At 43.9% G+C, this 16,029-nt stretch overlaps 1 protein-coding gene across 4 annotated transcripts in view; it reads right to left on the bottom strand.

Moving 5' to 3' along the window:
* The window catches only part of Cnot10 (CCR4-NOT transcription complex subunit 10), a 50,103-nt gene extending 37,241 nt beyond the window's left edge, over positions 1-12,862 (bottom strand). For 2 of the 4 annotated variants that reach the window (XM_028767362.1, XM_028767361.1), the window contains exons 1-3: positions 12,590-12,849; positions 4,083-4,177; positions 3,152-3,313 (exon numbers count right to left, since the gene is read on the bottom strand). In XM_028767362.1, coding sequence (XP_028623195.1) covers positions 3,152-3,313; positions 4,083-4,177; positions 12,590-12,611 — 279 coding nt within the window. In that variant the 5' untranslated portion in view covers positions 12,612-12,849. Of the gene's footprint in view, positions 1-173; positions 221-3,151; positions 3,314-4,082; positions 4,178-12,589 lie in introns of those variants that run through there. The other 2 variants (XM_028767360.1, XM_028767363.1) reach the window with 2 other exon arrangements.
* Between the last annotated feature and the right edge of the window lie 3,167 nt (positions 12,863-16,029).

Raw genomic sequence — 16,029 nt, 5'->3', positions numbered from 1 at the left:
CCCGTAATCTCAGCACCTAGAGCTGAGGCAGAAGAACTAACACAAGGTGAAGGTCAGCCAAGGCTACTCAGTGAGTTCCAGGCTAGTCTTTTGGATAGTTGTGAGTGCGGATGTGTACCATCATGCCCAGCGCCAACACATCTTCTTATGGTTTTCCTACACTGCAACAGTACCTGCCAGGCTGGTGGCACATGCCCTAATCCACCACTGGGAGGCAGAGACAGACAGATTCTTGAGTTCCAGGCCAGTCCACACTACTGAGTGAGTTCAAGGACAGCAAGAGCGACAGAGAAACTGTCTGAAAAACAAAATACAAAACAATGACAAAATAGTACCCTCAGGTTTTAATTAGTCCTCAGTCAAAGCTACATAGTGAGAATAAGATATTTATCTTATAAATGAGAGAGGTCAGTCTTAATTATGTTGTCCAAGACCAAGGGTATAGTTAAGGGTCTAGGTCCCATAGAAAAAAATACTATGTTTTAAAAATAACAAGCAACAAAACCCAAGCAGCTGCATTGCAGTTGGTGATTAGAATAAGCCTTTACAAAAAGACTTTGTTTTCATTTCCTGTGTATGAGTGTTTGCCTGCATGTATGCATTTACACCTCAAAGGCAACAAGAGGGCATTTGGGTCCCTGGAACTATGTACCCCTGGAACTAGAGTTCTAGATGGCTGTGAGCTGCCTCCCGGATGCTGGGAAGCAGACCCAGCTCTCTGGGGGAGTAGCATCCAGTGCTTTGAGCCACTGAGCATCTATCCCTTGAGCCTCTACAGTCAAGTTTTTTGGGCTCTGTTAGAGTTTATGAGAATCTCCAAATGAGGGTCTCCCCCAATCATGATATTATAAAAGAAAAAAAAATCAATCAATCAATCAATCAATCTATCTATCTATCTACCTACCTATCTTTAATGTATACAGATGTTTTGCCAGCATGAATGATTGTGCACGTGTGCCTGGTACCCACAGTGGGCAGAAGAGGGCAATGGATCCCCTGGAACTAGAATTGCAGGTAGTTGTGAGTTGCCATGTAGGTGCTGGGAATCAAACCTGGGTCCTCTAAAAAAGCACCCAGCCTTCGTAACCACTCACCCAAAACAATGACATTTTTAAAAAATGACTGCACTACTCCTGTGTGTGCACATGATGAGGGGAGAGGACCAGTGTCACAGTCACGTATGGAGCCCAGAGGACAGGCTTGTGTCACAAGTGTGTCTACTCTCTGAGCAACCTCACTGGCCCAACATTTTCATTTTCTTCCCCATCTCACTTTTAGGTTCAATTATTTTATTTTTGTGTATGACTGTTTCACCTGCATGCATGTATGTATGTACGGCACAAGCATGCCTGTTAGATTTGACACGGGTGCTGTGTCTTCTTTCTGCAAGAGCAGTAAGTGTTCTAACTCTAAACACTAAGCCCTCTTCAGCCTATCTTCACAAATTTTTAAAAAAATAAATTTCTTAGATGGGTCTCATACGATATAGCTCAGGATAACTTCCCAAAACACAGCAATCCTCCTGCCTTAGCTTATCAAGTGTTGGGATTATAGACCAGGTTTGTATTTTATTATCATTACTTTTCATTTGTTTGAAAACAGGGTCTCACTATATAGCTTTGGCTGTCCTAAAACTAATAGAGATCTGCCTCCTGAGTGCTGGGATTAAAGGCATGCACCACACGCCGGGACTGTTTGTGTTTTTGAGGCAGGGTCTTATTATACAGCCCTGGCTTGGCCTAGAACTCACTCTGTAAACCACGCTGGCCTAGAACCTCTTTATATTTCATAACAAATCTCTAATTATGTACAATACATCTAACTAAAATTCTAGGCACATTAAAACTAACATTTCTTTGCCATCATAAAATTAAAACACAGGCTGGAGAGATGCCTTGGAGGTTAAGAGCACTGGCTGCTTTTCCAGAGGTCCTGAGTCCCGAGTTCAATCCTCAGCAACCAAGTGGTGGCTCATAACCATCTATAACGAGATTTGGTGCCCTCTTCTGGCCTGCAGGCATGCATGCGGGCAGAACACTGTATATATAATGAATAAATCTTAAATTTTTTTTTTCAAAAAAAAAAAAAAAAAAAAAGAAAAATTAAAACAAAATTACTGTCTAACATTACTAGATTAATTCTAAGATTGACATTTCCCCCAAACCATGCAGTGGTTTAATACACATGGACTTAACAACCTTGGTGTTCGAGGGCATTGAACCTAAAGCTTCACAGAATACAGTGGTTCATAATCAGATCTCTGTCACTGATATGGTGAGCCTGACAGAGCAGGTGAATTCACAGGGAAGAAAAGACCCCGGCTGACCTGCTCAAGAGAGTTCTTCAGTAATTACTAAGCCACTATCTTTATATTAAGAAGTGTCTAGCCGGGCGGTGGTGGCGCACGCCTTTAATCCCAGCACTTGGGAGGCAGAGGCAGGCGGATTTCTGAGTTCGAGAGTTCGAGGCTAGCCTGGTCTACAGAGTGAGTTCCAGGACAGCCAGGGCTACACAGAGAAACCCTGTCTCGAAAAACCAAAACCAAAACCAAAAAAAAAAAAAAAAGTGTCTGAAATAGGGAAAACTCCATTTCTAAAGAAAGGCAGCTCTTTCTGTAGTATCTATTGTATTTAAAGTTGTTGCTGTGCCGGGCAGTGGTGGCGCATGCCTTTAATCCCAGCACTTGGGAGGCAGAGGAAGGCAGATTTCTGAGTTCGAGGCCAGCCTGTTCTACAGAGTGAGTTCCAGGACAGCCAAAGCTATACAGAGAAACCCTGTCTCCAAAAAAAAAAAAAAAAATCCCCCAAAAAAACAAACAAAAATAAAGTTGTTGCTGTGTGTCCTGTGTGTGAAGCTCCTGTGTAGGCTATATCAGCATCAGTACCCTCCTCTGTTGCTCTCTACCTCTTCCTGGAAACAGGTTTCTCACTGGCCTTGGGCTTGCTAAATAGGCTAGGCTGGCTGGACAATGCCTCCCTAGTGTTGGGATTAGAATATCAATTAAATCTATGCAGAAATTACAGCAACAATGGATTCAGAGCAGTAGAAATTCTGTCATCAACATCAAGTAAGAAATGACATTTATTTTCCTTAACTATTTGTATTTCACAGATTAACACAACAAACTTTTACAGTTAAATTCATTTATCACCTGATTCTTCAGCTGGTTAAGTGTTTGTCTCAAATTATCTGTTGTTGTTTGATTATTTTTAAAAAATTCAGCTACTGCTGTATTCAGAATAATTTTGTAATCATCTTTGTTTATATCTTGGAGACAGGCAAGGTGTTGCAGACAGGCATCATAATTTCCAGACTAAAAAGAAACAAAAGACAAACAAAACCACACATATATACATAAAATTCCATATCAGCTTTAAGAACAATACAGCGTTTCCACGTTTCCCTCATCTTTCCTCATGACTTAAAGCGGGAGTCCCCTTAGTATTCTAGGCGAAGGCCCTATTCAGAGCAATCGGAGTGCCAGTGACCAGTGTGTCATGTATTTTCTACATTGGCAGATAAGATCCACCACACACATACCAGACACAAGAGATCTGTGCACATACTGCTGGCAGGGTATGGAGAGCAGAGACGAGCCAAGAACAGGATGTAACTATTCCACAGGCCAGAGTCTAGTAAATATGCTTTGAATGCAAATCAAATTCTTCTAATGCATATTTCACATGTACGTATATGTGTAACATAGGGGTTTTTTCATATTGTTTAATGTCAGAAAGACTATAATTCTGACAACAAATATTTGGTGTTTCACTTTAAAGTACAGTCGAGACAAAATCTGAACAGAGCAGGGAACTGGAAAGACCGACCCACACGTTTACAAATCTAAACTGAAAAGACTCAAACAACGCTGGAGCTAAAACATGTCTGTGAAAACAAAACCGGGTGGGAGTTCAAGTACTTCTAATCCTTTTACCACATTTACATAAAATTAAACCTCATTTTCTCTAAAGTTAATTCCTGATTTATGATGGAAAATTTTTTATAAAATTCAAATTTGTTTTGAAGAGAGTCCTACTCAACAGTCCTGATTCGGGCAGGTGAAGAGAAAAGCCGCTTCTTACTGTGAAGGCCTGGAAAGCACTGGTGGACAGCTCCTTCTCCTGGTCAGTGACCCCAGATGACTGGCCTGCCCCTTCATGTTTCTCTGCTCCCTGATCTGCAAACACACAAAGTTTCTTTAGAAATGGCAGTGGGGACTGGAGATGGTTCAGCAAGAGAAAATATTGTTGGCATGCAAGCCTGACATCTTAGTTTGATCCCAAATCTTACAGGATGGAGAGAACTGACTTCACAAGTTGTCCTCTGACAGACACATGAGTTCGACAGCGCATCACGTTTGCCCACAGACAAGAAATGAAGCTGTAGAATGAGTTTGTTCTTCTCCATCTGTTTTGGTTTTTCGGGGGTTAGGAGTGGGAAGTAAATTTAGAGACAGTGTCTCAAACTCAGTATTTCACTGACCTTCCTTCCCTCTATCTCTTAAGTGCTGGGATTATGTGTATGTGACCCTCCACACCTGTCAGTGTGTGTGCGCACACACTCTGAGGACTCAGCACCTTGAGCACTTGCTCTGCTTACCAGACTTGAGGTCATAGCCTGTGCCCCAACAAAGTTTGGCTACCCATCCCTCGTAAGTAATTAAAATACCCAAATTAACTGTAAAAAGTAGAAAGGGGATTTAGTCAATGTGTCCCCATTGGGAAGAGGGACAGAGTCCTAATAACTTCCTCACTCAGGACTGCTTCAGGGCTCTGAGGTTAGGCTGAGGTTTAAGTGGAAACCGAGTTATATGCGCTTGTGCTTGCTCTTGCGCTCTCGCTCCCCCCTCCCCACACACACACCATGCATGCTTCCTGTGAGGCTATTTCAAGCCGAAACGAAATGCAACCTCCTAATTCATGAAATAAATGTGAGTTAAGACTATAGTGAGTTGGGACTGTAGTAACCCAGTGGAAAAGCTCTTACCTACTATATACAAGGTCCTGGGTTCAATTCCCAGCAACACCAAAACTCAATAAGCAAACAGGACAGAACTCAGTTGGCAGAATGCTTGCCCAGCACCTCTGAAGCCCTCAGTCCAATCTGCAGCCCTGCATAAGCCAAGTACAGGGGTGCCTAGCACTCCAGAGGTAAAGTCTGGAGTCTCAGTAGTTCAAAGTCATCTTCAGTTAGTAAGCTACCAGACTACGACAGGAGACTTTTAACTCAAAGAATGTTGTTGGTTTAGAAAGCTGACACAAGCCGGGCAGTGGTGGCGCACACCTTTAATCTCAGCACTTGGGAGGCAGAGGCAGGTGGATTTCTGAGTTCGAGGCCAGCCTGGTCTACAGAGTGAGTTCTAGGACAGCCAGGGCTACACAGAGAAACCCTGTCTTGAAAAACCAAAAAAAAAACAAAAAACAAAAACAAAACAACAACAACAAAAAAAAAAGTAAAGAAAAAAAAGCTGACACAAGAAGACTGTTGGAAATTCAGGAGTTCAAGAGCAACCCAAGGAAGGATAGTGAGAGCTCGTTTAAACCTAAAGTGCTTAATTTGACAGCAGATTTACATCCCAGCTACAGGGTGACTTGTAAAGTGTTCCATACTTAATACCAAAACCAATCCAAAGTAAGGTAGTAGGATGTTGGCTGAATAGTAGAGGTGTTTGCCGGGCAGTTAAGGCCTTGGGTTTGAGCCCCAGAACAACAGGGAGTGTGGGGGAATGACTAGAGGTACAGTAACTGTAAAAATATGCACACAGACAGACACACACATACATACATATATCTGAATATGCACAGAATCAAGGATCTACTCCCAACTTTAAATAATCACCTCTGGGTTGGAGGATTTCACTCCACTTCACACTCCTCTTTAAATTCTCTTGACTACTAGGGAGAGGGTTCAGCAGCTGACTCACGACTATCCTTTTAACTCCAGTTCCAGGATACACAATATCCTCTTCTGAACAATGAGGGCACCAGGCATGCAAAATGCTCATATACATAAATAAAATAAAAATTTAAGTATAAATTATTATTACTTTGGTGTGCCTTTCTGTTTTTTAAGGCAGGATAGCCCAGGATGTCCCTGAATTCTCTCCATACAGTCAAAGCCAGCTCTGAATTGCTGATTCCTCTACCTCCATCTCTCAAGTCCTGAGACTGCAGATGTACAGCACAATACTAGGGCTAGATGACATTCTTTAACGAGTCACTTGGGCCTAAACATCAGTGATTTTGATTAAGAACAATCTTGTAACTCTAGCACTGGGGAGGTGGAGAGAAAGGGGGACTGAGTCTGAGACCATCTTGAGTTATACAGTGAGAGATTGTCTCAAAAATCAACACACACACACCCCAAGACACCTCAAGCTAGCCTCAAACTTACTATGAAGCCCACGGTTAGCTTCAAAATCATGGCAATCCTCCGGCCTCAGCCTCGCAAATGCTGGGCTTACAGGATGAGCCACAATGCCCATCTAGGACATTGAAGATTTTAAGCATCTATCTTCCACTAAAATCAGATTCATGTGGACACAGCTGGCATCATCCCTAGAAAACAGAAAAAATCTCAAAATTCCCCAGGAAATTGGCCAACCTCAAGGTAAAGTGACCAGCTCTGAAGATCATTCCTATGTATATTTGAGAACTGAGTTGCATAAATACTCTTTTACATACATATTAATCAAACCATAATTTACCTACTTTACCTAGTCTTTTACTTTAGGATAACAAAAATACTTCAATGAGATTGCTTTTTTTTTTTTTTTAACTTATTGTGCATTGCAGAGTTGGAACCTGGTTTTCAAATGTTTTAAGAGACAAGTACTATTTGTAGCTACTGACTTCTTACCAGACAGTGTCTGCACATAATCCCACAGTGTGTCTTTACTTGTCCAAAAGTAGTCTCCATTGCCAATGGAGAGCGGGTATGACCGCTCCTCCAAAAGCTTCACTTTCCTTCTGCCCTGGCCGAGTGAACATGGCTGACGCAGGCGAACAGAGCTCTTGGATGCACAAACCTTGACACTCTTTAAACTGAAAGACTTCATTTCTAACAACAACAAGCACAACAACAACCACACTCGAGTGCACACTACCCACCTCCCACATCTATAGATTTGAACTACACAGAAAAGAAACGTAACACCTCTTCCAAACTGAAAGTCAGTTAACTGAAAGCACAGACATATTCCAACACAGAATGTTAACACTCCAAAGCTGATTGGAGGATGACTACAAACTGTACTGTGCAAACACAGTCCTGGGGCAGGCATGGAAAGACTAAAAACACTATGCTGAAACGGTAAGATAGACAGACACAAAATAGCAATGCCTTGGCAAGGCAGAGTTTAAAAACAATGTCTTTTCATTTTGTTTTGTTTGGGTTTTGAGACAGGCTCTCATGTAGCCCAGGCTAGCCTCAAACTCACTATGTAGCCAAGGATTAACCTGAAGGTCCTCCTCCCTTAACCTTCCAGAGCACTGACATGACAACCCTCACTGAAGTCATCAGGGAGCTCTTAGGACAGCTCAGATGTGGTTTCTATCACACAAAGAAAAAACCAAAGTCCACATATACATACATGGCTTCAATATAATGCATGAGTTACATTACCAAAAGAATAATGTGGGCTGAGGAGGTGGCTCTGTGGGCAAGTGTGCTCGCTCTGCAAGTGTGACAATGTGAGTCTGAATCCCCAGACCACATAAAAAGCTAGGAATGGCTGCACATGCTGTAACCCAAAGAGAACAGAGACAAGAGGATCCCAGAAGCTCAGCAATAGCTAGCTGGCCAGTTTAGCCAAACAGTTAACTTCTGGTTCACTGAAGAATCCTATATCAAGAGAATAAGATAGTGGAAGATGTGTCCTTTCCTGGCCTCCATACATTCATGTGCATGTACTACACACACCTATTCTGTCTCTCTCTGTCTCTCTGTCTCTCTGTCTCTCCAAAAGAGAGAGACAAAGGGGTTATATTCTACAGTTCCAATCCCATAAACCATGTTCCTTTACTTTAAGACAAGAGGAGTTAGAAAAAAAGAGAGAACACGAGTTCCAGAGACTGGGACACTGTGAGTTTAAGGCCAGCTTTGAATACTAATAAGCACATGGCAAGCTCGACCTCCATTCTACTCTTTGGCTTCTCTGTGTTTGGTTTTGTTGAGGCAGGGTCTCAGACTGTCTCCCAGAAAGGCTTGGAATTCACTACATTTCCCAGGCTCACCTTGTGGGCCATTCTTCTGCCTCAAATTCCCAAATGCTGGGATTACAGGCATGTGTCGCCACAGCCTGCTGACGTCTATTTGATCACCAGATCTCTCACACACACAGGCACTCCTGCCGCCTGTCATGTATCACACCAATGGGGCCTCACTAGAGGCCGAAATGCTGCCATCTAATCTTGGGACATTTAGCATCCATCAAAGAGGTAAACTGGACACACATCTGTAATCTCAGCATCTCAGGAGGCTGAGGCAGGAAGATTCTGAGTCTGAGGCTAGCTTAGGATCTACTGGCTGATCAACTGCCAAGGAGACACACAAGAACATTTGTTCTTCCCTGTTAGATGCCCTTGACCAACTGGGAGGAGGAAGCTACACGGACAAATCCTCTCCCCGAAGTGTTACTTTCAAAAACTGCTTCCAGAGCTGTATGGCCCGGGATGAGGCCCCCTTAAAAAACCTCCCACAGGAAGTGACTGCCACGGCCTTTCGGAGCTCATGGTGGATCAAGAGCAGGGACAGAACACACTGCTTCTCCCCTTCATTTCCCAGACCCTGGGCGGGCACTTTCCAAAGGAATTTTTTTGTTTGTTTGTTTTTTTCGAGACACGGTTTCTCTATGTAGCTCTGGCTGTCCTGGAACTCACTCTGTAGACCAGGCCAGCCTCAAACTCAGAAATCCGCCTGCCTCTGCCTCCCAAGTGTTGGGATTAAAGGCATGCGCCAGCACCGCCCGGCCCCAAATGAATTTAACAAGTCTCTTTTGCCATTACCATAAAGAAACATTAGCTGGTGCTTATTATTTGCTTGTGTATGTATACGAATGTGTGCGTGTGTGTGTGCGTGTGCGTGTGTGTAAGAGACAACTTGGAGAAGGCAGTTTTCTCCATTTACTACATGAGTCCTGTGGATGGGACTCAGGTCAGACTTGAAAGAAAACACCTTTACCCACTGAGCCATCTCACAGGCCCTTAGCAGACATTAAAAGGCTGGGTATAGCCAGGTGTTGGTGGTGTTGGCAGCTGCATCAACACGTGTCTTTGATCCCAGCCCTCTGAGGTGGAGATGGAGGCGGAGGCAGGTGGATTGAGGCCAGGCTGGTCTACGGAGGGAGTTCAATGCCAGCCAGGGGCTACACAGAGAAACCCCATCTTGAAAAACAAGCAAACAAAAAAACCCTACCACTACCACAAACAGCAAAAATCCCAAAAATCCCACCTGGGCATGGTAGTGCATGCCATTAAAATTCCAGGCCTTGGGAGACAGAGGCAGAAGGGTTTCTGGGAATTTGATGATAGCCTGGTCTAAACAGAGAATCCTCAGGCCAGCCAAGAGTGAGATCTTGACTCAAAAAGTACAAAACCAAACCAATCAACCCTTACCAGGCCACAGCCGATGTCATGTAAACCTTTACTAGCTCGAGGGGAAAGACACTACCACCATGCTTACTGTACACACAGGAACACTGAGGCTTAAAAAGGCTTCTCAGGTCACCAAGATGGCTTAAAATGCCACCAAGCCTGACGACCCAATTCTTGTAAGGAGAGAATTGGTAGGAGAGAACGGACTCCCACAGGTTGTCCTCTGACCTCAACACATGTATTAGGAATTGCATTCTGATATTCAGAGAAGACAGACAGACAGACAATGTGCAATAAGAAAATTAACAAGCAGCAGGTCGAGAGAGATCTCAGGGGTGGAGGATTACTGCTCCTGAGGACCTGAGTTTGAAAGTTCATAAACCATATTAAAGAGTAAGGGTTTGGCGGCTAACCAGTGAGAGAATCTTAGAAAGTCTGTAGAGAGGAGAACAGCACACCTGATGATTGTTTAGAAAGATGACGAGTAGTAAGAGTCTGGAGAGGTGAACTGATGGGTAAACGTGCCTGGCACACAGCCTTACAACCTGAGTTTAGATCGTCAGAATCCAGATACGGTGGCAGATGTCTGTACTCCCAGAACTCCCAGTGAGAGGGACGGGCAGTGAAGACAAGTGGACCCCTTGGAAACTCCAAGGGTAACTAGCATGGAGTATGCAGTACAGCGGCAAACAATCAGAAAGAGCTTCCCTCACATACAAAGTGGGCAGCAGCGGGAGAGATGGTTCAGTGGTTAAGAGCAACATATTGTCTTTCCAGAGTTCGGTTCCCAACACCAGTGTCAGGAGGCTCTCAACTGCCTGTAACTTCAGTTCTAGGGGACTGACACCCTCTTCTGAATTCTGCAGGCACTATACACATAGGCATAGAACCACAGACACACAGATGTACATAATTTTTATATAATTTAAAATATAATCTTAAAAAACAAAGGTGGAAGGAGAAGACACCCAAGGCTTTTCTCTGACCTTCACACATGTGTGCCCCTCAGACAAAAGCATGTACACATACACACTACTTACACACATTCACAACAATGAAAAATAAAACCGATCAGTGAAGTGGACTAACAATTTCTGGAGACTGATGTGAATAGATACAATTTTAAAAAGTGCGTACTGTTCTTCCCAACAACCACATCAGGCAGCTCAAGAACTGCCTGCAACTTGAGATCCAGGGGAGCAAAATACCTTCTTCTGGCGGTACCTCTCCATATATGTATATACCCACACAAAGACAGACAGACACACACACACACAAATTAAGTCTTTAAAAAAAAAAAAAAAGACTTGTGTAAGGGAGCAAATATGAAGACCCAAAGGCCAGAACCATGCTACTTTACCCAGCAGAGATTCCGAGCGTTAAGTCCTCAGAGGCAGGCTGTCTTACACTCACTTCACCATCTGAAGGAGTGCCCGCCCGCACAGAGTCTTTGTGAAGGAAGGAATGAACCAGTGAAGGAACACTATGTGACTCAGGTGGGACTCAAGCTGGGCAGTCCTAGATCTAGTAAGACGGTTTCATGGAAATGATTGGCAGCGACCTCAGTGAGCAGGAGTGTTAGCTGGGACCTAGAAGCATTGTCTTGATTAACAAGGACAGTGCAAGAAGATTCCCAGTCTAGACTGGGACAGGCAATACACACCCTTCATGCGGGATCATTCCTTCACTTTATTCAGATCTGTGCTCAAATACTATCCCAGCAGGAGTTGGATCAGCAGGTGGCTCGGCGGGTAAAGATGCTTTCGGCCTGATAATTTATTTGATTCAAGTCTGATGATTGGATTTGACCCTTGAAAGCCAAGGCATGCAAATCACCTTGGTGTTCGGTGATTAAGAGCACATAATGCTCTTCTGAGGGCCCGAGTTTGATTCCTAGCACCCACAACTACCTGTAACTCCAGCTCCAAGGGGACCCAACTCCTCAGACAGTCTCTTCAGGCATTGGTCCTAACATGCATACACCCAAAATTAAAAATAATTTTAAAAAAAGGAATCGCCTCACAATAGGTTTTCTCTGACCAACTAGCTAAAATTCTATAGCAGTGGGTATGGTGGCACATACCTTTAATCCAGCAGGAGGAGGGTTTAAGTCTAGTGAGTTTGAGAACAGCCTGGTCTACATAGCAAGGTGAGACCCTGCCTCAATCACTAATCAATCAACCAACCAATCAATCAATTCCACCACACACTGTATTAGCCCCACTCTCTAAACACTACTTTCTTCAAAGAAATGTAGCAGACTTTCCAGGTAATGAATGGACTCTTATAATTTCCTAATGGGAAAAATTCCCAATGGGGCACCACAGAAAACCACAGAGATTAAGAACTTGGGGCTGGAAAGATGATGGCTCAGCGATAACAGAAATTGCTGCTCTTGCAAAGGAACAAGACTGGGTTCCCAGCACCCACAAGTGACGGCCCACAACTGTGTAACTCCAGCTCCAGTAGAGCCAACGTTCTCTTCCGGTCTCTGCAGGCACCTGTTCTCACACACATAATTTAAGATTTTTTTAAAAAAGAAGTTAATCTTGGGGTGTTAGAGGAAAATCAAATGGCGAAGAAGGTAAGTGAGAGCACGCAGAAGACACACTGAAACGTCACGTCTATTTAGACAGTTTTCAGAAGGATTCCACGGGACACGCTGACCAGAGGGAACTTTCAGTGGTTGAGCCTGGGGACCTTACAGCAATCATGTATGCTCGGGAAGACCTTCCCTTGAAGCGTTTGGACAGCGGCGTGACAAAAATCAAGCTTCCTGGGGCAGAATGATCTTGGAGAGCAGGGCAAGGACGGTCTGCAGTGGAATCCAGACGGGTCACAGTAGAAAACCCACTAGACTCACAGTACAGACAGTTGAGAAGAGTGAAGGGCAGAAGTACACAAGCGAAGTCAAGTGGCCCTCGGGTCCCCCACGCGGGCCCTGCAGTCCCCGCGCACTGTGTGTCAGCCCCTGGGTCATGGCGCGGGCGCCTCACCTGCAGGCTTGTCTGCAGCCATCTTCCCGCCTCGGCTCGGGTTCTTCCCTGCAGGTGGCGTGGCCCCGACTCCCGCCGCCGGGCTGGTCGCAGGTACTGCAGGCGGGGGACAACTCTTCAGCTCAAGCCAGCTCCGGTTGCCTCTGGTTCGGACCTGGGCGGGCCACGGGCGAGGAAGTGACGAAGTTACTGTTCGTCGTCTAGCAACAGCACCAACATATCCGCCAGAGCAGCGCTGTTTTCCCCGCCATCCACGGCTTCCGCCCCGTAGCGTCCAAGAGAGACGCTACTTCCGGGGCGGGGCCAGCTGGGCGTGGGAATTGGGGCTGGCTTCGGCCCCGGAAGCACGTCCCTGGGCAAATCCGGAAGTGCACTGGTGTAGGTCCTGAGTGAAACACAGAAGGGGAAGGACTTTTTGTTCCGCATATCACCAAAACGACAGGCACCGCACCTGATGTTTACGTGCTAAGCGCTGAGTCTCACATGGTCTGTACTGTCTCACTGGTTTCCCACAACAAGGAGGATGAGGGAGGCGTTGTTAGATTCCACCTCAGATAGAAGGCTTTTGTTTTGTTTTAAAGTTTCAGAGCTTTTTTTTTTTTATTTGTAGCCAAGTTGGAAAAGTCAACCAGAGTTCCTGCTTTATGCATCCGGATTCTCTGATTGCAAATCCTGCAATCATTAACTTACTATGGTACGTAGGTCACATCTAAGACATCAGCTTGATCCATCACTATTACTAAGCACAATGATTTAGATTCAACTCAAATCCTCTGCAAAAACAATATCCACGGCCGGGTGGTGGTGGCGCACGCCTTTAATCCCAGCACTTGGGAGGCAGAGGCAGGAGGATTTCTGAGTTCGAAGCCAGCCTGGTCTACAGAGTGAGTTCCAGGACAGCCAGGACTACACAGAAAAACCCTGTCTCAAAAAACCAAAAACAAACAAACAAACACCCCACAATATCCACTCTTAACTACCCAGGCATCTCCAGCCCATATCTTGACAGATTTTTTTGTTCATTTATTGTTTGTTTAAATTTTTTTGAGACAAGAGTCTCACTATGTATCCCTGGCAGTCTTTGTGGCAAAGGGTTTACCCCTGAACTGGTTCTGGTTTTGTTCAATGACCACAATCTTGGGTTCCAGGAGCACCTATTCCATCCTTCCTTTCCCTTCTAGGGAACAATCAGTATTTATAATAATAGAGGTTCATTTCATGGAGGGAAACGGACATCAAAGGCATTTGTGTTAGACTTTTTGCTTCTGTAATAAATACCCTGGAGGAGAATTTAAATGAGGAAGGATGGATTTTGCCTCAAGTATCAGTGTTTTCAGTCCCGGGTCTCTTGATTCCATTATTTTTGGGCCCTTGGTGAAGCAGTGCATTGTGCCAGGGCACGAGTGACAGAGTAAAGTTTCTGGCTTCCTGGTGGCTAGAAGCAGAGGAAACTGGGAGAAGAAATAGCCTCCAAGGGCGCATCCCACTGGGATACTCCCACTGGGTTCCACCTCCTTAACTTCCATCACTTCCTAATGATGTGCCAAATTACGAATCTGCTAGTGGATGAATTCAAGGATAGTTCCAAACTGTTGGAATCCTATTACCACTCTCAAAGACTGGGGGTCCTGGCCTCCTATATGGAGGCTTTTGAGGGAGGGAAACTTCATATATTAACGACAACAGCACTCAATTGTAAAGTGACCCAAGTGGTACTTTGATGGGGGGATAGGAAAGGAAGAAAGAAAGAAAGAGAAAGAAAGAAAGAAGGGAAGAAAGAAAGAAAGAAAGAATATTTAGCTATTTATTTGATTTACATTTTTCTGTTTTCTGTGTAGCTGACCTCAGAGATCTGCCTGCTTCTGCCTCCTGAGTGTTGGAATGAAGGGCTGCACCATTACATTAGGTACTCCTCATAAGATTTTGACATTTTTTTTTTTTTTAGATTTTGACATTTTTATTTTTAAAAATAAGCCAATTACCAGCAGAATAGATCAGAGGGTAAATGCTTACCACTAAGCCTGATGACATGAGTTTGATTTCCAGAAGCTAAATGGCAGTAGGAAAGAAATGACTCCCACACATTGTCCTCTGACACACACACACACACACACACACACACACACACCTTGGCACACCTGTTCATACACACACACACACACACACGAACAAATAAATAATGTAAAAAAATGAATTAAGCAAATCACGGTGAGATGCAACTACAGGACTCAAAAAGTTGCAGAATTAGATTTCTAGTCTAAGGCCAATCAGAGATATAAGAAAGACCAGACCCTGCCTCAAGTAAGAAGTAATGAAATATTTTATTAAAATATTTATAGTGGTTCCTATTTTTAAAGCTAGTCCTCTGCTGGTGTAAATCTTGGACAAAAAATTTTAAAGGTCAGATTTGGTGATGCATATATAATATCCCAGCCCCTGGCTGGCAGAGGCAGGAGAATTTTAAATTTGAGATCAAACTGGACTAGAAACAAGATCTTATCTCAAATTTAATTTTAAAAAACAATGCAGAAGAATACTTTTGACTCTCTATTGATCTCTCCTTGAAGTTTTTTTTCTTTTTAAATTTCTTTTCTTTTCTTTTGTTTTTTTGAGACAGGGTTTCTCTGTATAGCCCTGGCTGTCCTGGAACTCACTCTGTAGACCAGGCTGGCCTCGAACTCAGAAATCCGCCTGCCTCTGCCTCCCGAGTGCTGGGATTAAAGGCGTGCGCCACCACCGCCCGGCTTAATTTTAAATTTCATGTACATTGGCGTTTTTCCTGAATGTGTGAAGACGTCAGATCCCCTGGAATAGGAGTTACAAACAGTTGTGAGCTGCCATGTGGGTGCTGAGGATTGAACTTGGGTCTTCTAGAAGGGCAGCCAGTGCTCTTGACTGCTGAGCCATCTTTCCAGTCCCCTTGAAGTTATTTCTAATCTTACGGTTTAAAGACATTGCTATGAAAGCCATTCTTGAGCATGTGCAGAGCAAAGAGCCATTTGTCAGGATACAAACAATGGAGAGGGGTTTAGCTGTATTACAACACCATCACTAAAATTTTATTGTAAAATATTCCAAATATATGTGAAAGCTTTGAGCATCACAAGGCCCAGGTCTGCAGTATTATCTTGTTGTATATTATTTTCCTTAATGTTCTTTTACATTTCATGTTTTGTGGCTAAAGAATGTTGAAGCAACTCCAAACAATTCTGGTTGCAATTTGTGACAAAAGAAATATTCAGGGCTGGACAGGAATGGTTGTGCATGCCTTTAATTCTAGCATTCATTAGACAAAGGCAGCTAAATCTCTCGAGTTCAAGGCCACCCTGTTCTACAGAGTGAGTTCCAGTACAACTGGGGCTACACAGAAACCCTGAAGAAAGAAAGAAAGAAAGAAAGAAAGAAAGAAAGAAAGAAAGAAAGAAAGAGAAAGGGAGGGA

The sequence above is a fragment of the Grammomys surdaster genome, unplaced genomic scaffold (genome assembly GCF_004785775.1).
Source record: "Grammomys surdaster isolate TR1022 unplaced genomic scaffold, NIH_TR_1.0 172, whole genome shotgun sequence".
Classification (NCBI taxonomy): Eukaryota; Metazoa; Chordata; class Mammalia; order Rodentia; family Muridae; genus Grammomys; species Grammomys surdaster.
The sequence above is the reverse complement of the archived record's forward strand: the minus strand, read 5'-3'. Positions and strand labels throughout refer to the sequence as shown.